The sequence below is a fragment of the Diachasma alloeum genome, unplaced genomic scaffold, assembly GCF_001412515.2.
Source record: "Diachasma alloeum isolate Michigan unplaced genomic scaffold, Dall2.0 Dall_scaffold_00285, whole genome shotgun sequence".
Taxonomy (NCBI): domain Eukaryota; kingdom Metazoa; phylum Arthropoda; class Insecta; order Hymenoptera; family Braconidae; genus Diachasma; species Diachasma alloeum.
Genome location: NW_021680424.1, coordinates 635,392 through 663,252, shown reverse-complemented (window position 1 = coordinate 663,252; position 27,861 = coordinate 635,392). Strand labels below are relative to the sequence as shown.

General features: G+C 38.9%; 3 protein-coding genes across 6 annotated transcripts in view; 1 reads left to right on the top strand and 2 right to left on the bottom strand.

Moving 5' to 3' along the window:
* Positions 1–27,861, top strand: part of LOC107038582 (calcitonin gene-related peptide type 1 receptor) — a 61,072-nt gene that overhangs the window by 30,785 nt on the left and 2,426 nt on the right. For 3 of the 4 annotated variants that reach the window (XM_015257762.1, XM_015257764.1, XM_015257763.1), the window contains exons 4-8: positions 44–154; positions 24,938–25,029; positions 25,150–25,276; positions 25,365–25,591; positions 27,642–27,812. In XM_015257762.1, the coding sequence (XP_015113248.1) occupies positions 44–154; positions 24,938–25,029; positions 25,150–25,276; positions 25,365–25,591; positions 27,642–27,812 (728 nt within the window). Of the gene's footprint in view, positions 1–43; positions 155–21,773; positions 21,881–24,937; positions 25,030–25,149; positions 25,277–25,364; positions 25,592–27,641; positions 27,813–27,861 lie in introns of all 4 variants that reach the window. The other variant, XM_029126139.1, reaches the window with a different exon arrangement.
* Positions 279–4,918, bottom strand: LOC107038577. The gene has a single exon (XM_015257753.1). The coding sequence runs from the start codon at positions 4,571–4,573 to the stop codon at positions 974–976; it is 3,600 nt and encodes a 1,199-aa protein (XP_015113239.1). The 5' UTR covers positions 4,574–4,918; the 3' UTR covers positions 279–973.
* Positions 5,700–9,814, bottom strand: LOC107038578 (esterase B1). Its single transcript, XM_015257754.2, has 8 exons — positions 9,545–9,814; positions 8,655–8,943; positions 7,972–8,157; positions 7,700–7,902; positions 7,112–7,268; positions 6,673–7,026; positions 6,201–6,345; positions 5,700–6,052 (listed from the first exon to the last, which is right to left on the bottom strand). The coding sequence occupies exons 1-8, from the start codon at positions 9,677–9,679 to the stop codon at positions 5,893–5,895; spliced, it is 1,629 nt and encodes a 542-aa protein (XP_015113240.1). The 5' UTR covers positions 9,680–9,814; the 3' UTR covers positions 5,700–5,892.

Genomic DNA, 27,861 nt, shown 5'->3' with positions numbered 1-27,861 from the left:
GGTATTTACATTTAATCTCAATCGGGTAATTTTTTTCTCGCAGAACCTTATTGCCCTGGACTGTTTGATGGATGGTCTTGTTGGCCGGATACACCGGCGGGTCAGAAGGTCTTCACGAAGTGTCCCTCGTTTATCACTGGATTCGACGAGTCATGTGAGTATAACGGATTCTTTTGAGAATGGGAAATTTCAGGAGGAGCGGAGATTGCGGATTTTTTGGAATGAAGAATGAGAATTCTGGGATCTGGTTCAATAAGTCTGGCTGCCTCTTAGGAGACTTGATCGCAGAATGCAAAATACAATATTTATTATCAAAAATCAATCTTCATATCTTCATCTGTGCATCACTTCAAAAATACAAAGCTGGCGCTTTCGAAATCTGCAAAATGCGGCTGCAAAATTCACCTCTTAATATCCAAAATACAATATTATCAAAAATTAATCTTCATACTCACATGTTTATAATTATCTCTGTGCATAATTTCAAAAATACACAACTAGTGCTTTTGAAAAAATCAAAATATAAACATCTTTATATTCGCATGCTAATATTCCGCTTCACGAATAGCTTCGCACTCTTGAAATTGAAATATAGAATTCCCTTTTCTCTATTCAAAACACAAGATCCAATATAATGAAAAACTTCGCACTTTAACGTGAGAATTCTATAATCGAGTCGCATAAATCTAGATGGTTCTAGTAGATTTGATCGCAGAATCTCTTTAGAATGGAAAATACAATATTATTTATCAAAAATCAATCTTCATACTCGCACATTAATAACTCCCTCTGTGCATAATTTCAAAAATACACAACTGACACTTTCGAAAACATCGAAATGCAGCAAAATACAATATTTATTATTGAAAAAAAAAAAACCTTTACATTCGCATAAAACTACTCTCGAAGTTGAAAAAATAGCTCACTCCAACATTTCCCACTGCATAAAAAAAATAGAAACTCCCATGCCCCATCACTTGCCCTCTAACTGGTTAACACACACATAGACATTCGCAACGACAGCCGGATGCTGATGTTTCCGCAACCCCCTCACAATTCTCCAGAAGCGCGGCTCATCCGTAATTTTAAAACTACAGTTCAGCATCATCGATGCCAAAATAGTGGAATCCTCGTTCTGAAACTCGAGAAGGCTCTCCACAAACTCCAACTCCGAGTGTCCCCACTCATCCCGCGATATCCTCGCGTCCAAGAACTCGTGCAAAACCTTAGCAACGAGGGCTAGTGACTCCCTGGAGAGGGCAGCAATGATAGTCGGCAAAAGTTGCGCGATTTTTCCCGCCAAATCTTTCGGCGCTATCGCGACCTCGAACGAAGCCGCGTAGGTGAGATATAAATAGGAAGTCGGCGCGTGCGGGGGTTTCAGAATTGAAAAGAAGCTTTTGAATAGCGCCTGCACAATGGCCTTAGTAATTGGTGAGGAGAACTGCTGCTCAATGACCTCTTGAGTAAACTTATAAACCACATGATTCCCGAGTAACAATCCCGCCTTCTCCCCCTCGACATCCCAGTACTTTTTAATAATCTCAGTCAACAAACCTGTGAGATGCTGGAGACGATGCTCCAACTTCTCCTCAGCCCTCATCAGATACCCCCGAACGACGTAATACCTCATTGCGGGTGAGAAAGCATAATCAGGTTGCGATAAATCAGCAAAGTACTCCTTCAGGATGAATTCGTGCAGCTCTTCTGGGAAGACATAAGCAACGCTGATAGCTGAATTTATGAGTTGGCTGAATCTGGCCAAAGCTTGCTTCCTGTCAAGTCCGTTCTCCACTCCCTCAAGCCGCCTGATCGCGGCGAGCAGCATTCTCACGTAATCGACAACGAACTCATCAGGAATCCTGCTGATGTTGGTCATGGCCATAATTGCGTCGTCATCGGGCCGCAGATCCTGAATAGCCTCACGCATGATCGGCCATGTCTCTCGGCTCGGCTCCTCCCTGAACATCTGCATTATCTTATCAAACACAATAGCCCGGATCGATCGATGCTTTTCATTCCTCAGTAAATTTGTCAATAAAACTCTAATTGCATCGTTCCTCGCCACACGAGTGAACAGCCTGATGCCGTGTTTCTTGATTGACACACCCCTGTCCATTAATTTAATCGCGAAAGGAATGACTTTGTCAGCTGAAACCCTTCGACCGATGTTCGTCAGGCAGTTAACAGCCGTGTGGATGTAATCCCCGACGCAGAACTCCAGGACGAGATCCGGAGAGACCGGTGGAATCACCAGGTTCAGTGACTTGGGAATCGTGAAGGTCAGGACGAAATTGGTCTTAGCGTTGTCGTCATTTGGATTAAGTCCCGGGGTTTTCGGTACGAACGGTGTGATCACCCGCTCGAAGGCGCTTCCGTCGTACAGTAGAGCCAGGACGACCAAGCTCCAAGCATCCTTGTTGGTCGTGAGATTGCTCACAGCTTTCTGTGAAAACTTGATCGGCAATTCCTGGTGCCAGCGACACGACTTCACGAACCTCTGAGCAAGTCTCCCGTAGATGTTCTCTCTCAGTCCCTCGAGATATTTCTCCCAATTTTCCAGGATCTCCTTTGGATTTTTCTTGAGAAGACAGAGAACCTCTGTCGTCTGAAAATTGATTACAGGCCCTTCTGGTTTACCTGGAACTAAGGCTTCCCACAGATCCTTCTCTCCTTTCTTCAGGATTTCCGACAGCCTCGATTTGGTCCACTTCTCCTCATCTTTATCGTTAAGGATTTTCTTGACAGCCTCCAATAACCAGAGAAAACCCTTCAACGAGAAATTCTCTAGTTTAGACGTCGGATTTTTCGAGTTTCTCTCGTTGAAATTGTAGATCGCCTGCACGAGATCAATCACCGCGGCCGGCCACGACTCTTTCCAGATCTCATGGTTCTCGGGATACCTCTGTTCAATAATTTCCAGAAAACTCTCCAAACACTTTCGCTCATAATCAGGATAATCAGTCAAAATATTCCACTTACCACCCCAAGTTTTGCTGTAGAGTTCGATGAGAAGATTAATTTTACGATCGATCGGCAGCTTATTGATGAGATTGAAGTGGATACCAGCGGTGATAACTTGCTGTGCTTGACCAGATCTGCTCTGGAGTTCATTCTTAACGTCCAGCAGACGAATGAGATCATCCAGGACCTCCCAGTGCTCGGCGCTGAGGTTCTGCGCCTGGAAATACTCCAGCAATCCCCCCAGGACCTCCAACAGGAGCCACCCCTGCTCGTTCTTGTGCCTCACGTTGATGTACTTGAGGACCTCCAGCAGTGCCACCTCATCCCCGTTGACAGCGCAAGTGAAAATCATCAGCTCCAGCAAATCCCTCCTGTCGTTGACGTCCGAGCTCTTCCTGATCTGTTCCTTGATCATCGGAATTGACTCCTCAGTCGAGAGATAGCACCTCCACGACATCTTGAACTCCCAGCTGCCCCCCAGGTGCCAGTCCTGGTCCCTCTCCAGCTTCTTCCTCGCCTGTCTCACTCTCTCCTCCGCAGGAAGGGCCCTCAGGACCTCCGGGGTCACCTGGCCCTCGCAATCCAACAACTTCACCCCGTAAACCTCTTCGAAAGTCGACAGCAACAGCTCCAGCTTCTCCTCCTGATAGTACTCTAAATACCCGAAAATCTCCTCGAACTTGAACTGCTCCCTCTTCTCCGGAAAGATATTCCTGAACATCGACTTGAATTGACCTTTTGACAACTTTCCAGTGACCTTCAACGGCATCATCGGTAGAAAGGCCCTGGGGCTGCGGACGACAGCATCAATCCCCTGTTTCATAAATAACTCGGTTCGTTTCCGGCTTAATTTAATCCCCAGCGAGCGCTCGTGCATCTCAATTACCTCGATAAAACTGTTGATATTTCTCTTCAACAGTATCGGCAAAAAATCCGTATAATCAGAAATATTTACCACCGCAAAATTGCGCTCGCGAGGGTCATCGCGGTTGCTCAATTTCAGGTAATCGATTATGACATTTGGATAGCTGCGATAAATAATTTTCATCAGGCGGGTATTGAGGCCGATTTTCCGCTCCTCGATGATGAGCTTTTTAATGAATTCCTCGCTGCAGGCGATCAGCAGTGACTCCGCCAATTTTCCACCGTATTTTGCTGCCAATTCGGCGTAAAAACCCTCCGCTATCGATTTATCCGCGTTTTGGGACGATAAAGACGCGGATAATTTCTTCACGAGGGCCTCGCGGTGGTCCAATGACACGTCGGGGAAGATGTGATCCTCGTAGTATTGCGCATTAGTAATTTGGGGATTGCTGCCGTCAAAGAACCACTTGGCCTTGAGTGCACGATCAAAGACAATCTCGTCCTCCGATTTCAGCGCCTCGATTATTCCCACCGGGTCGCGAAGGTTTTTCGACACTTCAGCATGCACCAGGGGTATCAGGGGCTCGGGGATGCCGAGGGATTTGATCTCGCGGAGGGGATTGACGTCGGGGTTCTTTGATTTTGAAGATATTACCGCGGCCGCGGCGGCGTTCAGCGCCTTGTACTTTTCGCCTGGCGTCGATCCGGGAATCCCCTGGATCGCCTCGAGGTACGCCGAGTCCATCGGGGGTTATGTTACTCTTGACCGTTTGAGCGCGTCTTCTCGGAAATGGGGGTGTGTTCCATTCGCTTCGGCTGATGCGGAACTGCACGAATAAATGTTTTTTTTTCCTCCCGCGATGTTTGGAAATGTTTTCCCGGGAGGCGCCGGCTTATCTGACAGCTAGAATTTTCCCGGGGTAATAGGTATTTATGGAGTTGTAGTCATCACTCGGGGCTCTTCGATTTAATTAGACGGATCGGACGGGTATTATTTTTGGGGGTGGATAGAGAAATTTGAAGGGGTGAAAACACTCGGGGGAACACTGGTGGAATAAAACGAGACAGAATAATGAACACGGTCGACTGACTTTGCCAACTGCCTCGTACACACCCACTACGCATGCCCATAGTCACGTATTCTTGGGAAGATAAACAGGTTTGAATGTGTGGGGAGTGTGTCGAGACGGTCTCGTACGTGTGTTCGGTAATTTTGTGATTGTGGGATTATCGTGAGGCATCAGGTTTATTTTCGAACTCGCGTGAGCTATGCGACTGGATTCGCTGGTTATCGTTATTGACAGGCGAAAATATTTTTGTCATTTCTGTAACTTTTGGGGATAATGCGAAAGAAATGGCGATCATTTGGGGATTTTTTTTCGGTTGAAGGGGTTTTTTTTTGCTTAGTCATCATTCTGGATTAATGGATTTGTTACGGAGTTATGATGATTCTTTTCAATGGAATTTTAATGACTTGTGATCACTTCTTTTGTGTCTTCCGCATTTTACCTCATTCTGTTTTACATTCATGACGCGTTGAAGTCGTGATAATGGGGAGCGTTTTTTTTGGGAAAGTACGTTTTTCTGGCTGTATTGAGTCTAGACTCTATTGATAAATTTTTTTACTGAGTCATGGGGTTTTTGTTTTAAAGAATTATAATGACGCGGGATTATTTCGTCTGGATTTCTTGCGCATTTTTTTCATTCTATTCTTCATTCATAATACATTGAATTCACGATGATGCGGAGCAATTTTTTTCCGTGGAAAGCACATTTTTTGCTTTCAAATGAGTTAGAATCTATTGATCAATTTATTGCGGGGGCCTGGATATGGAATTTCATCGGAATTCTTCAGAAAGAAATTTCAAAAATTGATAAAAATAATTTCATATTTATTCATTTAACAAGTAACAAATTTATCACATCTGCTAAGAATTAAGAAAAAAATATAGATATTCAAATTTAGAAAATCTAATAACAATAATGCCTAAAACTTTACGCTACATCCGTCGTATTTATGAAAATAATTCTCTTTGCGTACGAATCCAACAATTACGATAACATTTACAATTTATTCTTCAATTGCGAGCTCAACCGATTGAAAACATTGATCTCCCTCGTCATCTCAAGACCGTCCGTAATTTTCAGACACTCGTACTCCTGCATTTTCGTAACGGGGGTCCACGTGACCGGCAAAAATTGAGATGTCGACGATGTCGGGTTCCTTAAATATGAATAATCCATTTATATTTTCCGGTTAACTTGTAATGCATCAGGAAGTTGTGTATGCACAGCATCACGGAAGTTATTTCCCCTCGCCCCAGCGCCCCACCCTCTCCGAAAAATTATGAAAGATGTATTTTTAACATTACCCAGTCTTGGCGAAGTTAGTCCACATTTCCGTGAAGCGCTGAATAAGTAACCACTGGACAGAGGAAGGATCTGGAGCTTCAACCCCAAATTTCTGGAGTAATTTTGCGTAGAATAGTAGAGGTAATTCATCACCGTGACAGGTGCCTTAAAAATGAAAACAGTTTAATGTTAGACCGCTGATGCATATGCGGAGGGATGATGTATTATTCTTGGAGTGAATTTAACATACGCACGGAAATATTTGATAGAGAAACCCAGTGAATTCGGTAAAAATTCTCTCCGATTAAACTTCTATAGGTAAATTCCACAGTTTTACAATTTGTGAAATTTCATTTTCCTTCCTTAAAAAAGCGATTTTATAGAAAAATTTGGAAACTAGTGCGCATTTTTTAAATTTCCATCGAACATTTCCGTTGAAAATGCCGAATTCCCTAGGTTTATCTATGAAATTTCTTCGCACGTCCAGCTCACCAGGAAAATTAATATTCATGAACAATTTGATGTGAGATGTTCCCATGTCGCAATCAAACTTGTACAGATACGTCGGGTTTTTCGACGTTTTAACCTGAATATCGAGGACATCGTGAATGCCACAGAGGAAATGAGCGTCTCCCTGGAGGTCCACAAAATTCTTTACTGTCTCCGTGGAAATTTTCTGATTGCCGAAGTATATTTTCCTGACATCAGCCACCGAGAAATTCCTCTGCTGAAAGTGTTTCACTGCTGTTGGATGCAACATGCAGGTCTGATACTTCTCATCAATCTCGGCGAATCGCTCGGGATTAATTCCGGATGTCGTTTCTCCATCAATATCGAGATTCAAGCCTGAAACCAACAGGTTATACTAATCCTCCAACCAAATTGAAAATGAATTTGTGATGAGACACGTCGTAACGCGAATTTATTGCACCTGCTAGGACTAGGAGGCCTTCGTCGCTCATATAACCGATCATACAGGGCACTTTGATGCCGGATTTCATGGCCTCCTCTGGGGGTATCGGTAGAAATGGATTCTTTGATAGTGCATCCACACCTGGTCCAAATGGATTGAGGAAATGCAATTTATCCTGGAAACAATCAAGTTTGGGGGATTGGGGTTTTATTGATTCGATTGATTGATGCATTCGCGGTATAGCGGCACTCAATTGCGTTAAAATTGACATTAAACTGTCTATTCAATTTTTACGATTAAGAAAATAAACTGAAATTGAAATGGAATTCTTGAAATTTATGGAATACCGCTTACTTTTACATTCATAAATGATTCGTGTCGTTCTTGCAAATAAATTACGGAAACTATTCATGAAAAAAACCGTAAATGATTTTTCCGCGTAAATATCCTCCGAAAATTTCACATAAACTATTATTTGTTGAATATATAACTTCGGGTTAATCCCATAAAGAAAAAACTTCAAATTACAACATTTCGGCTCTGAATTTCCTGTGAAATTGATGGAGTTAATTAAAAATAATTGGTAATTAAAATTTTTTCAACTACATTTTTCGTGGGAATTTTCGCCTGCGCCCGTATTAACTCTTGCACATCGACACTCTTGAAGAGCCTCAACAATTCCGCAGGATTATCGCTCTCCTTCCCTAATAAAGCGGCAAGTTGGCGGGCGTATCGCTTGGGTGATCCTGGTACTCTGGCCCATGGATTTATCGCCGACCCGCTCTGTATAATAGCCTTCTGAAATAATCCTGCAAACACCCCGGTTATGTATGTAGCCAGTGTGTACATTGTGTGAAACAAAACTGTGGCGTTAATACCTTGAGCTGAAGGAGATATAGTCAGATAATGAACAGACGCGCCACCAGCGCTCTCTCCAAAAATCGTAACGTTACCCGGATCCCCTCCGAATCTATCAATATTCCGTTTTACCCATTGCAGAGCCAACACCTGATCTTTCAGGCCCTGATTACCCGCTGCAATCTCATTCTCCAGGTTCAGAAAACCTAAGATTATCTCATTTAAATTTTTAATAAATTTCATTTGGTCGAGAAACTCAAAAAGAAAATGCTTTCTTTAAAAAATTCCACTGAAATTCTATCAAAAATTCTTTTTGTCTTCTATTTATAAATATTTCAGCTGAAAAAGTAAATAAATTGCCATTTTAATACATTAATTCTCGTGAGGTTTTTTCTGTAAAAATACAAATTGAAACATAACTTGGAAAAAGTATAAATGAATTCCATTAAAACTCTATAATAGCTATTTGTTTTTTATATATCAGCATTTAATTGAAAAAAAAATCAATGTATTTTCATTTTCATATGAATTATTCTCTGGAGACTTCCATGAGAAATTTTGCGCATTAAATGTCATAAAAAGTTTAAAAAACTCTAAATTAAAAAACAATAGAATCTTTAATAGGATTTTAATGAATTTCCAAGAGAAATTCAATAGAATTTCCCGGAGAAAGCACTGGCTACAGTTTGACGATGAAATTCACCTAGGACTCCAAGACGATAATTGATTGTAACCAGAACAATATCTTTATCAATGAGATAATCCGGTCCAAACAGGGTATCATCACCGGATCCAAGGACAAACGCCCCGCCGTGAATCCAGACCATGACGGCCTTTGGAATCTGCGGGTGGATCGATGTTGTGTAGACATTGAGATATAGACAATCATCGCTTCCCACTATACCACGAATTATTGGATCAATGTGGGCACAGTTGTCACCGAAGTTTGTCGCTTCCCTCACACCGGTCCACTTCAGTGGCGGTCGCGGATCCTATTTTGAACGATAAAAATCCAATTTAGTGGAACGAGACGAGTCAACTCAGCCGCTTGTTGACTTTTGAATAAATATTGCGGAATCGGGTGAATAGAGAAATATTTTTATTGATGCATTTCTTGCTGAAAAGGGTTTTACAAAAAGTCTTTTCCCTCATTCAGACTTTGAAACATTTGCTAGACAGTTTGCGACGGAAGTTCTTGAAACGGAAATATTGAAAAGGGAAATGTCACAACCGGAAAAAAATGTGAAAAATAGAAATAACTTGAAAACAAAGTCATTTACATTTGACATATCGTCCGGACACTTCGTCTCAAACATTTTCTGAGCATCCATTTAAGAATAATTAAATGTTCAAATGGAGAACGTTACAACAGACAAAAAACTTCATTGAAAATCCGAATGACGTGAAAACAAAAATGTTCAACTGGTGGTTGAGCATAAAATTCCAGACATTTCCATTAAGAATTTTTATCATATGCAAAAAAAATGATTAAACATCAGAAACCACAACAAAAAATTCAATTATCATTAATCATTCATCCCAATATATTTTCCGAAAATACATTACAATCCTATAACGATAAATGTAAATCACCTCGAACCGAAGTTCCCCAACTGGTGGTTGAGCATAAGGTATTCCTTTGAACGCCACATACTCTCTCCCATAGACACTGGTCTCTCTGCCCCCCCTCAACTTCCCGGTATCAATTTCAACTTGGAGATTGTCCATGTTAATGAGAAATCAACTGGTGCACGAGCAAAGGACGTACCCAAAACTTGTGGGAAATACACTGGACACAGAGCGCCACAACACAGTACTCTAGAGTCTAGACTCTCTCTCTATTCATGGTTGGACTTTTAAAAGTTGTGTCTCTCCTCTCGTACAAATCGCTGAGGCCCCCCACCACTTCCTGCCGACTTGTTTTACCCACACGAGCTCTTCCCGCTGTCTGTGTGGAATATTCTGCTGCTGAATTTATCTACGAATGGGCCAGTGAACGTTTAACGAGTCGGTGAGAGTGGGTCAAGGTCATTGATATTGTCCCATTTTTAAAATATAGTGGAGAAATTTAATGAAAATAACTTGCCATTTGTTATGAAATTCTATTGACATTCATACACTTTACATTTTTCATATCCCTTAAACTCTGAAATATTTTCCAAACATTCACTTTATAATAATTAATTTTTTTTATATTATTAAGAAATTAAGTGTGAAAAACCTAGTGATTTTTATGAATTTCCATCGAAATTTATTTAATTAATATTCTACAGATTCTGTAGAGTAAAAATTATATTCAAAACATTCGTCTGAGAACGATGGAAAAATTCTTCTAAAGGAAAACGTCAGAATAAAAAATCTTGTAACAGAAAAAATTGAACTAAAAATCATTGAAATTTAATTTGAAAAAAATCTGTGGATTCTATTGACATTTGTTGGGCCTTAAAATAAAATAAAATAAAATGAAATTCCTGCTGTCTTCAATGAACAAACAACAAATAATAAACTCAATTAAAATTCTATTAATTTTTATCCCAAAATTACTCGTAAAAGTAAAAAAAAACAGAATTTCTTTTCTAATGGATCAAATTTTTTGTCAACAAATATTTCATTGCATGAAATCCGTAATCATCGGTCGGATTATCTCCCCCACTGAAAGTGCCTTCTCGCGTGTAACAAACAAACAGGAGATAATTTACCGCAGCGCATGTAGTAGAAGCGGCTCAACTTCCAAGAAAATACGAAACTTCCGCTTCATACTGAAGTTTTTTCTCCTCCACTCGGTGAGATGCGATAGAACTATTACTATATAATGAATGAAGCCTTGAGAGAGTTCCCCCACGATGCACCTTATTAAGGAGTCTCTCAAGAGTTCGCATCAAATGACGACTTGGGATTAACTAGTGACACTGCGAAACATAAATGCAAATGCTGGATATTACTTACGCACAAGAGAAAATGCAAAAACTCCCAGTCCCATCGGGATTGAATTATCATTTTTTCTTCTGCACAGATGAATAAACAATTGTGGAACAATGTTTGAGTGTTGTCGAGTGCTACCAGGGCGTTACAAATGGTTTCCCGTGTCCAAATGCTGGGGAATTGTGCCCATTCTGCTTGCACTGCATACATAATCGTTTCTAAAAGTTATACAGACCAGGTTGCCATTGAAATTTAATCCAGACACCATTGAATTATGTTATTCCGCCAAGAACCGGGAGTGGAAATACATTTCAGGGACCATTGTCCCTGGACAATAGTCCATTTAATCATTAAACTCGCCAGAACGAATTAATTATTCTTTATTCTTCCGGGGAATAAACGAATTGTCATTGTTTTGTTAGTGCAATCATGGTAGCATACCTGGAATGATGATAATTGGTGACTCGGATGAGAAAGTGTGAGCGTAAAAATTTAATATTTGAAAGGAGGATATTTTCAGAAAATAATAAACCCATTTTTCACGAGAGTCGCAACATATTTTTAATTCTTTTTGATTGATGAGTGGAATGAGAAAATGTGGAGAGCTCCAAAATAAATTATTTAAAAGGGCAATAATTACTGTCTTTTTGAGTGGAAACATATTTCAGGGACTGTTGTCCCTGGATAATAGTCCATTAAATTATTAAATACGCCAGAACAAATTAATCGATCTTTATTCTTCTGGGGAATAAATGAATTGTCATTGTTTTGCTGCTGCCATCACGATAGCATATCTGGAATAAAGATAATTGGTGATTCGGATGAGAAAATGTGAGCTTAACAATTTATTATTTGCAAAAACAATATTTTCAAAAAATAATTAATTAAAATTGTTAGAAGGGTCACATTTTTTTTTTCAAAAGGACAATAATTATTTTCATCAACTAAAAATATCAATTTTTTTCGCTCAATTTGGACCACAAGGGTCATGAAAATGATCTTTATTTTCATTCCCGCTGATTCATTCACTCCTTTTGGTATTTTACGATGTGTAATAAAATTAATTTTTTGCGCAAAAATCAATCGCTTTGATTCTCCTAATGAACAAACATGTTGTCATCCGATTGTGCAATCACGATAGCATCAATCACGTTCGTTTTAATCCCATAAAAGCATGTCCGATCGACGCCGAGATAAGGACGAAGTGTTGGCAGAGGGTAAATAGCTGAAAAATAGCGCAAGACGTAGATGATACAAATATGAGGCATCATAAATCACGAGATATAGTGAGCTCTGTCAATTCCTGTTGCCACTCACCCTGACAAATGCCCTTTCACCCGAGAAATTTCTACCAAATAATGTACTCATTGTTCCACTCCAGGGGCGTAACGATAAATCTTCCATTATTTCATTTATTCACCATTTATTGTGCACGTGTCATCAGCAGAACAACAGTTATTTACATTTTTCATATTCTTTGGAATTAAAAAAATTTCATAATCATTCATTTAAGAATAATTGCATTTTCATGCAAGAATTTTACAGCAAAATAAAAAAAATCGTTACAAATATTGTGAATTATTTGAAAACGAAGTGGTGCTACTGGTGGTCCAGTATAACGTATTTATTTATTTTTTATAGATATCATGACGTTTCTATTAAGAATTTTTCTCAAAAAACATCGCAAACTGCTAAAAAATTCTTGTAAAAATTAATTTATCCCAAAATATTCCTCGACAACGCATTAAAATAACTGAATTAAATTCGGAAAATTATCTGAGTGAACGCATTGGCTTGAAACGCTTAAATAAAAAAAATCTGAAAATTGAAGGAAAAAGTGATGAAACAAAAATTTTTTGTGCAGAATTTCCTAAATATTTTGTGGCTCAAGTTTTTAAAAGGAAAATGTTGAAAACTTAAACGTCAGAATAAGGAAAAAGTAGTACGAACTGTAAATGACTTTAAAACGAAGTCAGTTACATTTTACATATCCTCTAGACTCAAAAATATTTCCTAAACTTTCATTCAAGAATAAAGAATGCTACAACATAAAAAAAACACTAAAAATATGAATGATTTCGTTTCAGAAATTCCCATTAAAACATTTTCCTAAATAACATCTGATAAAGTTTCAATTATCTATCGTTTATCCCAAAATATTTACCAGAAACCCATTAAAGTGACCGAATTAATCAAGAAAATTGTCTGGATAATTACGGGTTTGTGTCTGGCGTAATGAAAATAGATCGATAAGACAAAGTCCTCTGGTTGTAAAATTCCCCGATAAGCCGATTTATCCCAGAAATAATGACTAATTGATGTATCGGGGAAAACGGTAATAAAGGGGATACGATGGGTACATGTCAATGTTGAGAGGAAGCACTTTGCTGAATATGGCGCATGATACGATTTACCCAGTAGGTCCGAGTACAGCGATGCGCCTTTGTGAGAGAACGAGGGGCCAAACATGAAATCATCGTTTCCGGCGTACACAGCAACTTTGCTGCTAGTCAATGCGTGTGGACTGGTGTGTGTGCTGGGATGAAATAGTGGAGGAGTCCACCTGAAAAGCCGAAGGGATGAAATCGATCGATCTTTCATCGTCCATTCCGCGTGCCACTGTCAATTCATCACACTCGGGCACATCGCGGTGCATCCCGAAACGAGCCTCGAATTTTCGTTTGTTCTTGCATTTTTCAGTCAATTGAATACTTCTGACGGGCGAATCCAATTGCTGCGGCACGTCACAGGGAAGATCTAGGGGTTTTCCGCGACCGCTGCATTTTTTATTGTCAATCATCTCTCTGCGGAGCTCCGCGCGGGGCTTCTGGGGTGCTTGACTTCTGAGGGAGTGAATGGGAATTTTTTTTTTCGGTTCATAAAAGTTTGAGAAGAGAGCTAGAGATTATTGGATGGACTTGAAGGTGTCATCGGCAAATAGTTTGGGGTTCTTGATGGTGGGAATTTCGGCTGGTGAAGTGTTTTTAATGACTGTAAGAATTTTTTTTTTTTAGGCGTAACTAGATTTGGATTTCTCATGTTCTCATTTCTCAATTCAAGGGGATTTTTTAATTGAGCAGTGTAAATTCATAGGTTTACTCCACTGAAAAATGATAATTATAATACAAAAGTGGAAGAATAATACTTTAATTTCTTTCAGGAATAAATTAATTTCCATAATTTCTGTGAAATGTAAGGTCGCGAAATTTTTTATTCATCTTAAAAATTCAGTAAAATTCTGCATTTTATGTAAAATAATTATTAATATCCTGATAAAAGCTTGAATTTTCAAACTAATTCTGATAATTAAACCCAGTGTTTAATATCATTTTCAATTGATTGGCAATTCAGACTAGAAAATTGCCTGAATGATCCCAATTTTCCTTCATTCTCATTGTCCCATGAACTTTAAAAAATAGAATCGTTCTCCAATATTAGAATTTATCCAAAATTCAAGCATCAACTGCATTTGAATTTCCGCTGCTCTGAATTTCAAGAACGAAAATCAACTCTTCAAACGGCAATTCATTCCGATTTCCCCCCGGGTTGTCCAAACGGAGAGCATTCCCCACAAAAATGTTTCCCATTTGAACAACAAATCACCTCCCTCCAGCGCCAATTGTCCACGCACGCATTCCAATATTCCTTAATAGCTACGTGGCCTCATTTTTCACGAAAGAATACATAACCCATTTACCCTTGAAATCCATAAAATGCACAATGGATCGTCAACAAGGGTGAAGTGAGCGAGGAAGAGAGAAGGAAAAAGGTGTGGCACACGTATACGCATTCAGTCTGCTGAATCGATTGTGTTTTTTTGCTCTTCCCTTTCTCTCTTCGTTTCTCTCTCCACCACATTTTTTTATCTTTCACTGAGCTGTCTTTTTGTTCTGCGTACAGAGAGAATGAAATGTGAGAGAAGCCCAGCCCTTGGCGAGCGAAACTCCCGGTAAGTTGGGTCAAAGGAGAATAACACATCAGCACTTTTCAGAATCTAAAAGTCATAATTCGGCATTTGCATAATGCGAATACAAACTCTCGTGAGTGGATATTTAATTATACGGGGGGGAGGGAGAATGAGGGAGTATCTGGGGAGAAAATAGGGTCGAAGGGTCTCGATGGAGGCTCACAATTTTCGGTCAAGTGATTTTTACAACCGAGTAAGTTTACAGCGATCAGAAAAACAGCAGCAGTTTACGCATGCCTCCATAAAAAATAAATAAGAGCGAAAAAAATTGACGGGAAAACTACAAGATATAGAGATAGAGAGAAGAATTTGTTCTCCCGAATAATTATGTATCCCTGCAGGAATATTTTTTTCGGTTTGAATCAATTAACTTGTGGACGAAACGAAAATTTCCATCATAACATGATAATTTTCGTAGTAGTAATTGTTCTCGTGAGACATTTATGTCTTTCGGGTAAATTTTATTAAACTTTCTATTTGTTTTTGGCCGATTCTATTGAAAAATTCCGCTGCTTATGTGTTTTTTTTTAATAGGAACGTTCGATGGAAAATATTCTACAGAAAAAATCAATAGAACTCGCTTTTTCCAAACAATTAATTTTATTGAGATATTTCCTGTAAAAATTCCTCGGCTCAAAATTTTTCTTTTGATTTTGTTCTGTGAAAAAAGAAGAAAAATAGAGTAAACGCTGGGGAATTCCCTAGGCTTCCTATGAAAATTTATCACGCGTGAATTCCCAAACGTTCGCTGTAATCCAGGTTTGATAAGATAGTTTTTCGTTTCAAGCGGAGAAAAAAACAGAATTCCGCCCAGATAAGTGGAAACAGCCCGTGCTATTAAGACCTGGGCTCTCGCAACCCGAAAAAAAAGGATTCAGGATGTGCGGTGTAAGTGGTCTCTCTGCAATTCCCATTAATGAAGACGAGAAAATAAGAAAAACTCATCAAAGTTTATGTAGACTCTCGGCTTTTAGCTTTCAGTCTAATCTGTATCGCTGGAAATCTTCAATTTCAAAGTTTTGAAATCAATCAGACTGGCTCGCGGCGCAACGAATCCCCTCTTTCAACGTTCAGAAGTAATTTGATACGTTTCAAAAGTTCATCCTTCTGTCGGATAATCCTATCTGAATGTTCGAATTTATAAGGTTCTTGGAATTATTCTTCGTGATCAATTGAGGCGAGGTTTTTTCCTAAAAAAAATTCTCCATTTTTTTTCAGGCAATGGGGGGTTGAGAGCACTTGTGATGTTTTGAGGAGTGTCTTGGGCACGAGGGGAGATGAATTAAGATAAAACCCGTCAAAACCGCGGATTTTTCACTCTGAAACGTCGACCTAATTAATTACAATGAAAAAAATTAAATACGAGGAAAGTAAATATTGGGAAAATAAAATTAGGCTGCGGAACCGTTTCCCTCATTTTTTTAAACGAGTGGAAGTTTAATTTTCTTATAAATCCGAAGAAATATCTGTGCACGTAATGTGTTTATAAAAACTTCTTTAGAAAGAAAAAATTCCTCGATTTTTGACAGACAATAGAGCCTTGAGGGCACTTGTGATGTTTCGAGGAGTGTCTTGGGCTCGAGGGGAGATGAATTTAGATAAAGTCCATCAAAACCGCGGATTTTTCACCCTGAAACATCCACCCAATTAATTTCAATGAAAAAAATTAAATATAATGAAAATAAAATTAAACTGCGGAACTTTTCCCCTCATTTTTTTGAAGAGTGGAAGTTTAATTTCCATATAAATCCGATGGGATAGTCCTCCCGAGTTTATTCATCTCACGAGGGATAAAATACTCCCACGAATGACGTACGACAATATTGACAATTTTCAAAGTACGCGTGACGCCGGTTTTGGAAAATGGAGAGAACAGTAAAAGGAGCCCGAGGTGGTCGAAAATAATATTCTGATCGTCGGTTTTTTAGCCCTGGGTGGACTCCTGTGGGAGCCGGGTCGTATGAATACCTGTGCACCTAATGTGTTTACCCTGCAAACAAAAATTTTTCTCGACCCGCGGCTGAATATCCAAACTCTCCGGACTGATCCCTCAGTTTTATCACATCCAAAAGACATGCGGGGGAAACACACCCCGGAGTGTTGATTTTCCAACGGTTTTTGCGGTCGCATGGAAATGGCAATTGAAAACAGCATGACGGGAAGTATTAAAAACAAATTTTTTTATTTCGCCCTTTTTTCTCCTCTGAATAACATCACTCTGCACTCAGCGGAATTGTTAATTTAAATTAAATGAACTTGTTTTTTTCCACCCGAATAGAACATTTTCATTGAAATAAAAACATGAGTTCATCTGTTTTCCTCATGATGAAGAGTTTATTGAAACCCAACCTCGATTTTAGTTGCGTTTTTCTTCAAATTAAACGGATAATTTTTTTAGTATTAAAAAAAAATTCCTCTGTCCGAATAAAAAATATTATTTATTTCATACAATAAAATCTGAAAAATAAAACAGAATAAATAATTTTATTATTTCCAATACGTCACGACAGTTTTGAGAGTTCTGGATAGCCCGTCGCTTAAATAGTTAGAATCAACGTTCACCTGGCTAAAAAATTTGATTTTGGCGAAAGTCGACTTTCCCCCGGGAAAACCGGAAAATCTGACCCTTTGAAAATTTGAAAAAAAAAACTTTTTTAGTTTTCACTTTTTCCACATACTTTTGATAGTTCTGATTAGCCCGTCGCTTAAATAGTTGGAATCAACGTTCACCCGGCTAAAAAATTCGATTTTGGCGAAAATCCACTTGCCCCGGAAAACCCGAAAATCTGACCCTTTGGCTGGGGCCAAAAAAAACGGTTTCTCAGTTTTCACTTTTTCCACATACTTTTGATAGTTCTGAATAGCCCGTCGCGTAAATAGTTGGAATCAACGTTCACCCGGCTAAAAAATTCGATTTTGGCGAAAATCCACTTGCCCCGGAAAACCCGAAAATCTGACCCTTTGGCTGGGGCCAAAAAAAACGGTTTCTCAGTTTTCACTTTTTCCACATACTTTTGACAGTTCTGACTAGCCCGGCGCTTAAATAGTTGGAATCAACGTTCACCCGGCTAAAAAATTCGATTTTGGCGAAAATCCACTTGCCCCGGAAAACCCGAAAATCTGACCCTTTGGCTGGGGCCAAAAAAAACGGTTTCTCAGTTTTCACTTTTTCCACATACTTTTGACAGTTCTGACTAGCCCGGCGCTTAAATAGTTGGAATCAACGTTCACCCGGCTAAAAAATTCGATTTTGGCGAAAAATCCAAGATCTGACACTTTGACCCTTGTGACCCTTGGACCGACTTTCCCCCCGGAAAAATCCAAGATCCGACACTTTGGCCTCCGGTGAAAAAATTTTTTTTTCATTTTTCACTTTTTCCACATACTTTTGATAGTTCTGAATAGCCCGTCGCTTAAATAGTTGGAATCAACGTTCACCCGGCTAAAAAATTCGATTTTGGCGAAAGTCGATCTTCCTCCGGGAAAAACGCAAGATCTAACCCTTTGGCTCCGGGTGAAAAACAATTTTTTTTAGTTTTCACTTTTCCCACGAACTTTTGAGAGTTCTGAATAGCCCGTCGCTTAAATAGTTGGAATCAACACTCGCCCGACTAAAAAATTCGATTTTGGCGGAAGTCGACTTTCCCTCTGGAAAAACAGAAAATCTGACTCTTTGGCTCAGGGTGAAAAAAAAAATTTTATTTCGACTTTTGTCGCGCCTTCGGGGGTTTCATTGGCATCAGAATTGTTAGAAAATACAGAATCAACTTTCACTTGGCAAAAAAATTCAATTTTGGCGAAAATCGACTTTCACCCTTGACTGGACTGCTATCAAAATTAAATTAAAAAATGAGACCTGACTAATCCCAATCGCATTATCTAATCAGGAGATACTCATAATTTAAGAATGTCCATTAAAATGTTTTCAATTTCTTCAATGGAAATTAAATTGCTTCCTTGAAAGTTAAATTAAAAAATCATTTCAAAGAGAAAGATTTGATGTTAATCTACAAATGTTGACCTTAAACATAAGAAATCTCAGAAAAATCATGAAAAAGGCATAAAAATGTCCGGAAACACCCCCTATCTCCTCATTACCCCAGCCGTCTTAAAGCCTCTCCTTTTTATCTGAAATTAACATCACTCTAAATACCATAAAACTTTTATTCATCTTCGTACCAAGACATCCCCTTCTTCCTATTTAGCAGCGGCATTATCGAGGAAACTCCTTCGACTAGACCGTGATACCCCTCCCGCCGCAACAATCACCAACAGGGGAGTCTGTAAACCCCGAAACTTTATGTAAGAACCATTGAAACGAACAAACAGCAGCAGAAAAGACTCCCGCGTATTCCACGAGGTACAGTTTTCGTGCTATCTGATCTTGTTCTTTGCCGTGCGCACCGTCGCCTCGCATTCTCATCCTCCACTCGCCGAGGGTTTCATCTCGTCACTCGTTTTTTACGCTGACAATTGTGTCTGTCGGCAGTATGGCACAACGGATAGTGGAAAAGTGGAATCATGCGCCGGGGACAGAACAATCCCCTTGGGATGTATCAGACAATGGTGTAAGCCAAAACCTTCGTCTCCACAGGAATGCCTTTTTTTGCGGCAACAGGGGCATGCGGGGTGGTTTTTTTTCAACCACTGGAACAATGTGACTTGATGGAAGTGACCTTGCGCCAGACTGGTGGAATTTCTATGAATTTTCAGGCGTTACTGCATCTGAATTTTCAATTTCGGGAATTTTGAGTCACTTTTTATGCGAAACAATTTTTTACATTCAAAATTCATATTTGATGACGTTTTTATTAGCATATGGATTTCAAAATTTCAATTGTTGCATTAGTTAAAAATTAACTAATTCAACAAAATTAATTAAAAATTAACTGATTTTTTTGTAGCAAAATCCGCAACTAATTAGTCTAAATTCTAGAATTCTAAAATTTTTTGTTAACAGTGCAGAGTATGAAAATACACTTGAGGTTTTGGGTGCAAATTTTACGAGCATTTAATGATCACTAATTATTTTGAAATTACTTGATTAATTAATTTTGAACTTCAAAGCCCGATAAATTTCCCATTCACTCAAAATTCAATATAATTCGACGATTACTCCCAACCAACCCACAAATTCAATTACTTATTCATCCCTAAAATGTCCTCATCCATCAAGACACCTCCGTCGATCGATCAACCTTCAATAAATTTTCACCTGTGTTGAGCAGAACAAATTGCCTCTGAAATGTTTATTACCCCTCAGTTCCGAACATCTGACGAAACACTCGACTGAATACTTGATGATAATCAGTTCGTTGGACATTCAGGGTCGTTTTCCCCCCTCGGGGCACCCCTAAGCCGCTCAAAGTCGACATATACTCCTCTCCGAATAAAGGGAAATCGTCGACGAAAGCCATTTCACCCGACGCCACTCGACTTCGTCAAACGAATTCATTTTTAACCACTTGATACCTCGGAATTATTCCCACGGAAAAGGTTTAAAGCTCCAAGTTCAAAGGTATCCCGGCCATTAAACTTTACACAGGCTAATTTACATTGTGTAATTTAATTAAAGTGAGTAATAATTCTCCGAATAAATTCACAACGCTCGGTTGTAAACGCTCTCGCTGGAGTTTACGGGTGATAAACAAGTACGATGTTTAGGATTAAAGTCTATTAGTGATGTTCTAAATACTATGCGTTTTTTTTTCGCTGGAATTTCCTCAAACAATTGATGTTGAACATCAGAGCTTTCGTCGGCGCCGTATTTTGCGATAATTTTGACGAAATATGCGGAATTGTTTGCAGTTTGCAGTTTAATTGATGAATTTTGTGACTGAAATTCTCTAAATTTAGAGAATTATTTGAGGAAAAAGACGGGAGAGGTGCATAGGAATCCTCAATTTCCAAATTTCTGGAACTGGAAGTGGAGGAATCAGTCATTTTGGACGTGACCCTCCGGCCGGGATGATTCATCGCGTCATCAATCTCTTCGATAGATACAGTTCCCTTCATTGATTCCGCTCATTCTTTTGTCTTTATCCTCGATTGGGATAATTAATTAATTGACATTTTCAGTGTTTCCGCGATTTATGGTCCCTGAAGATGGAAGTGAAGATGAAAATGAGATAAATGGACTGAACTGTTGAGAACCTATTCAATTGCTTCATTCCATTATTTTTATTATAAAAAAACGAGATGTGAGGAGTGGATGAAAAATGTTCTGAAGTGAATAAAAATCTTTCGTTTTTATTTTGAAGACTAAAGAAAAATGAAAAATCAGAAATTATTCATTTTCATCTATCGAAATAAAATTAAAATATCTGGAATTTTTAATTGAATTCAAGTGATTTTAGTAAAAATGTCGAAACAATTATTAGTTCTGATAAAAAACGAGATGTGAAGAGTGGATGAAAAATAAAAAAATATAAATTATAAATTTTCACCCGTTAAAATGAAATGAAAATATTTGGAAATTTAATTTCAATTTTCGTGTTAATGTGAACATTTTGGCTCGATATTCCCTCGTACATTTAGTCATTGAAATAATTTAGTATTGCCCCGGCTAATCATCAGTGGATGGAGTTGTGTATTGCCGCTAGTAATAACAACTCCAGGCACCCCACGGTGCCCACCAATCCCCCAAATTATTATTGAGCATTCCAAAACGGCAAGTACCAGTCATTACCCTATCAGCTCCCACACGATCCTCATAATCATAATTTCATGACCGTAACTCTAATCACAGTCGATTACGGGATTTATTACCGGTCATTTGGGTTACAGTTGCCCTCAAAATGGACTCCAATTACTCATTACGAAGGCCACACAGCGAACCCTCGCAATTCCTCGACATTCGATTCTCAAAATTAAGCTGTCGAGGCGCATGGAACGTTCAAGTTATAATATATTGATTTCTTTATTCTTTTGCAGTGTATGCCCACAAAATATGCGAGCCCAATGGCACCTGGTTTCGACATCCCGACTCCAATCAAATATGGAGCAACTACACAACCTGCGTCGACATAGACGACTTCAATGTAAGTTTCGAGGAAAAATTTTATCCTGAATGTTGAGCGAAATGTCGCGAATTGATAATGAATTAGTATGATCTATTCATTTCTCCAATTCCATGATGGAAATTAATTCCAATGAACGTGGAAATCACCAAAAAACACCGCCAAAGACAACTCGAACGAAAATATTCCAAATATTTTCATTTATCTTCAGAAATCCTCCTCAATTAAAAATTTAATAAATTAAAAATGAAAATCTTTTCGTAAACAGCTGCATAACAACGAATTTTTTCTCTCAATTATCGTCAAATGGATGTGAACACGAGAATTGTATTGAATCTTGAAAAAAAATCCTGTTCCAATAACAAAATATCTAGAAATTTCATGCACATTTCACTTTTTTTCCCCTTCAAGTTTTTTACTTGAAATTTTACATGAATTTATTACGAGAATAACTGAGTGACGGAATAAAAAATAGATCAATTTTTCTTTCGGTCAGTTTCAAGTGGCTCTCCCGTTTTGCTGAGAAGTAAAAATTGTTGAAAATAAAAATTTCACCGTTGATACTTGCATGACACCTGAAACTGACAACCAATAACACTACAACCCTGTAACAGGAACGCTAGTCGTCATATTTCTCTCGGGTATTATTATGCAGATATTTGAATTACATGGTGAATAATGCTTATCGAGACACAAAACGGTATCCCTGGCTGCCAGTCAGACGGTGAGCTACACAGGTTTGTGGGGTGGAGGTGGGCACAGTGATATCGACCTTCGGTACCTCAGGTCATTTGATGTAAATTAAAGGCTGACATCAGTTTAATATGACCTGACCTCAATATCAGAACAACTGAGAGAATTTTTTTCGCCGATAACACTTTACGATTAAAACTTTGAAGTTCCAGATCGTGAGTTGATGTACAATAAATTAATATCTGCTGAGCTAACTTGACTCGACTTCAACGTTAAATGCACTGAGAGAAAAAAAAACCGAACTAAGTAACGTCTGAATAAAATGAAAATGTGTCTGAATTTTAGACGAACAGGTGCCCAAACACCTTAATTCATGTTTGAAATTCAGACAAATTTCCATTTTATTCAGACGTTTTAATGTCTGAAAAATGTCTACAAAAGTTGTGTGAAATTCAGACATTCGTTTTTGCTGTGAATGTTGCTGAGTAATGAATATCTTCATTCAATAAAGACTTCTGATTTCCTGCCAACAGTTGGAATTTTTCTAGAGATATTTCTGAAGCTCACGACAAAAATTAAATTTTTATGAAAGATATTAAATTTCTTTCCATCGAATTGCTCAATTCCCCCCAAATAAATCTGTTCCACTCCATCAAATATTCCCACGAAATTAAAATATTTGAATATTTAAATATAACAATTGATAATTGAATATTTAAATAAAACACTTCATAATTGAGAAAATAAACTCGCACGACACGCTACGATAATTTATGTTCTAATTCCCCACATTCGCAAAAATAAACTGTCGATGAAAGATCATAAAGAGAGCTGATTGAAGAACCCATAAACCCCTCCCCCATTTCTGAGATATGTAGCACATGGCTGGAAATATTCCGACCACGAAGTGTATTTTCAGCTGACGCCAATATCATCCGAAACGAGCAAATGAAGATAGAGACGATATGATCATCGTAGTTCATTCACGTAGGCACTCATAACACGTACAAGCCTTCAACATCTCAAGTAATAAACCCCCATCACGCAATATTCAATAGTAAAGGATCCCGCGGATAATCACGATAGCGTATGCGGAAATTAAACGCTTAAAGTAAAAAGATCCCCAGGTGGATACTCCCACAATTACGATTAGTACAATTGATAAGGTAAAATAAACACTCAATGAGAATTCAAGCGGATTAACGAGATGCGGAAATCTGCTTTCCAACTTCACAAAAATATCCATCAGCCCTGGCGTATCCCGTACATCCGATTTTCATTACAATACATTGTACGCGAGGCGGACAATGGTCTACCATTGGGGGCCATTACTCTTCCCTGTGGGTTGTAACACCTTCTGTACTTGATGTATAGGGTTACATATAGACTGGTTACCTCCCCACTGTCACGATACATCTTCGGATTTAGAATATTGAAGGAGAAAATCGTTCAGTTCTACTACTCTTGGGAAATAAGTTGCAAATTTTTTCACATAAATTCCGAGTCCAACAAATCTAGGGGGAAATACATCCGTTTACAAACATCAATCGTTTGCTATAATTTTAACTCAGCATTTGAATTCAGGTTCAGGCATAGATTTAAGTCAGGACTTGAATTCAGGTTAAAACTTGAATTGCTCTCGACCTGAATTAAGACTGCGGAATTAATTAATTTTCGCATTTGAATTCAGATTCAGGCATAAATGAATATCTCGGCTTAAATTCAGGTTGAGGCATAAATTCAGGCCCGGGATTAAATTCATAAATTAAATGCCGTAAATGTGAAACTAAATTTCAATATTTTCTTGAGGACTTCTGCAAAAAAAATGTTCTACAGTCCAGAATCTCCTCTTTTCATTTGAAAAATATTTCTTTGAACGAAGAAAAAAATCCCGAATCAAACTGAAATTTTCCGCTCTCTTGATCGCTTCCAACATCGGAAAATAACGATAAACCCCCAGATAAAATTCAATCCTCAACGCAAAATCCACAACGCAAAATCCACGACAGGTGTTTCATCCTCCCCAGACCGTGCATAACTCCCCTTACAATATGAAGCCCCTGACTCCACTGCACATCCTCCCATAATTCCAAATATCACACGATCATCGTGTTAGAAACTCAGCTTTCCACGGATGGATTGATGCGATAATGCATTCAAATTCGCGGAGACTGCTGCTACGCCCGGGAATTACACATTGACGCATCTTGCTCTCATGTCTCATGAATTATTAAATAATGCCGCAACACACATAGGGGTGTCATCTAATCTCGCCCTAGCCAGCGTGCTCGAGCCTCGAATTTGCATTTTCATCGAATGATGGTGTATTAACGACGTAGCAAATTGAGGAGATTTATATTGTACACTCCTATTATCATCTTCCAGTGGCAGCAGAGGATCAATATCATCTACAAAACGGGCTACACCATATCGCTGATAGCACTGGTTCTCTCCCTAGGGATCCTTACGTATTTCAGGTAAAGGTCACCATTGAATATCCAGCCAGAATAATTTCAAAAAATTCATGGAATAAATCTCCACCGAGACTCAATTTCCAATTACCCAACGAAATATTGCGCAATTTTTTTTTGCCACAGATCCCTGAGGTGTGCGAGAATAACTCTTCACATGAATTTATTCGCCTCATTCGCTGTGAACAACACCCTCTGGCTGATATGGTACGGATTGATAGCCGCAAATGCTGAACTACTCATGGAGAATGGAGTGAGTGTTATCTATCAAATGAAAATAAGAATTAAAAATGAAGAGTTGAGGAAAAACTAAATGCCGGACGATTAATCTGTGGTGGTAGATACTCTGTCGTTTGCTGCACGTGATACTCCACTATTTTCTCCTTACAAATTACGCCTGGATGTTGTGCGAGGGTTTTTATCTTCATACACTGCTCGTGAGTGCATTTACGAGCGAGCATAATTTGGTCAAGTGGCTGATGTGTACGGGATGGCCAGCGCCAGCTATTGTCGTTGTGGTATATGCGACTTTGAGGGCAACTAGTGATGACCCGAAGGACAATTCACAGTGAGTTTTAATGAAAAATTATTTCAGCACAATTTTCGCATTCAACTTTGGGAATTTATCCATTTTGAGGGAAGAATTTAAATTTAAAAAATCAGCTTTGGGGCTTAAATTCAGGCTCGGGACTTAAAACAGACTTACAGGTTAAATTTAGGATTGAGGATTATATTTGTCATCAGGTTAAATTCAGGTTTGTGGATTAAACTCAGGCCTACCGCTTAAATTCAGGTCCAAACCTAAATTTACTATCATACAAAAATTCATTTCCACGAGAAATTAATGCCTAAACCTGAATTCAGGTGTAAATAAATCACCCTTTCACCATTAAGAAACGCAAATTCCTCTTTCATCTCCACAAGTTTCCTAAGCAAACGAATTAATCTGGAAGAATTCATCGATTATCCTTGTGCATCACCCCGTTACTTAATTCCTCCCCCAATCACAAGGTTAATCAAAACCCCTGGTCTTCCCCGTGAAATAGATAGTGGAGTGCACGAGGTACAGTGAACAATGAATTCAATTCAATTCCCTTCACGACAAGATTTCTTGCTCCTCGAGGCAGCAAAGGTAAAAGAAAATGCGCGAGTCTTCGGGGGATTTCATTACTGAAAGTAGATTGAGTGGAAGTTGAATAAATTGGGGAGAAGCTTCACCCGAATTCTCACATGCAATTTTTCGTGTGTCTTCAAGAGTGCAGGTGTTGTTTGGAGATAACGGGGAGTTGGAGGTGGATAATTAAATTTGATCTAACGAGTTCGCAATTGGGAAATTTCAGTGAATTACATTGCGCCAATTAATATAAAATCTTCAATTGAAGTTTTAAGTCAAACGAATTCGTAAATGAATGAAGAATGAGTTATTATTTAATTCGAGAAAAAATATTGTTGGACTTTACTGATAATTAATTTTTCCCAGGGACTCGTCCACTCAGATATTCTTAATCACAAAGTGGCTTCAACACTCACCCCGAGGCAGTAAAATATTTCCGAGCGATTAAAACATCCAAAGCGAAGACTTAAAACCTAACATCGCGTGGATCACGTGCTATGCGTGACTTGCAAACACAGTGTTTCATAGTTTGAATGGCTAGAGGGATAAAAGCATGCCAATAAGCCAATCCCTGAGGAGTCGAGCCCACCCTCAGTCAGGGTGAAAATGTACATAAACCAGGAGTTATGTATTGCTGCACATAGTTGGAAGTATGTGCTTGCACATAAGTTGCATAGCAGTTTGAAATTCCATGTGAAAGGCAGAAACTGCCAGGCAGTTTCAATGGAGACGCTGAGTTATCGTGTCGTGTCAATCTTGTACTTGTGTATCACTCGGCCATTGAAATGCGAAGGATTTTTTTTTGTTGTGGCAAAATCTTGAGTCGAAGTAATCGCACCGGGCTGAATTGAAATTGCATTCACTTCGTCGACATCAACTTGTTGAGGAAACTTGGGGGAAGCCAGACAAACATCGAGCAGTCACGTAGAAACGTCACCGATAAATATTTTTAACTTTGAGATTATTGATTTTGATAATTCCGTGGTGAACTGGAAGCAGATGATAAAGGGGAATAGAACTTCTCAAGGTTCACATGTACATGAGAAAAAAAAATCAAGTTCCTTGACTTGACAAAAACCTTGAGTTCCTCCGATAAAACTTCCCCTTCCACAACTTTTTTCCCTTCAGACTTCTCCGAGAACATCTCTTCCAAAAATAATAGCGCAAAGTTTGATGTTTTGTCTAGTGGTTAGAGTTTCATGAGCCGATAATTGCTGATTCAATGAACCAAACCACAATTTCGATCCCTGCAGCAAGTGTATTGGCTTGTATCTCGACGAATCATTGATCGGTGAACTTGTCTATCAACGATGGGTAAAGCAATTTGCTCGGCGTGAGTGCAGTAGATACAGTAATTTATGTGCAGACGAAAAAATGCGTTGGTTCATTCTTTTTTTTCCCTCGGAGCAGTATTTTGCAACGTAAAATCAGCGTCAACTGTGACTTTTCTCTCTCATTAGGCATCTGTTTACCCTGAATTCAGCCTGATTTCCTCTGTCAACAGGTGCTGGATAGACGAGGGCAACTACATCAAAGTCCTGGTTTATCCTGTTTGCGTGTCAACCCTGCTCAATCTTCTCTTCCTTTTCAACATTGTGCGGGTTCTTCTGACTAAACTCCGAGCTGGCCCGGCTATTGGAAGTCGACCGTCTCGCTCGATGCTTCAGGCTTTCCGGTAAACTCACCGCAAAAGTTTTTCAGTATTAACGTAATTTTGAAAAGTT

Coding starts and splice junctions, on each gene's coding strand:
- LOC107038577 (XM_015257753.1), bottom strand. CDS start 4,573: ATGGACTCGGCGTACCTCGAGGCGATCCAGGGGATTCCCGGATCGACG.
- LOC107038578 (XM_015257754.2), bottom strand. CDS start 9,679: ATGGACAATCTCCAAGTTGAAATTGATACCGGGAAGTTGAGGGGGGGC. Junction 7,027..7,111: donor AGGCCTCCTAGTCCTAGCAG/GTGCAATAAATT, acceptor TGTTGGTTTCAG/GCTTGAATCTCGATATTGAT. Junction 6,346..6,672: donor CATGAATATTAATTTTCCTG/GTGAGCTGGACG, acceptor TTCATTTTTAAG/GCACCTGTCACGGTGATGAA.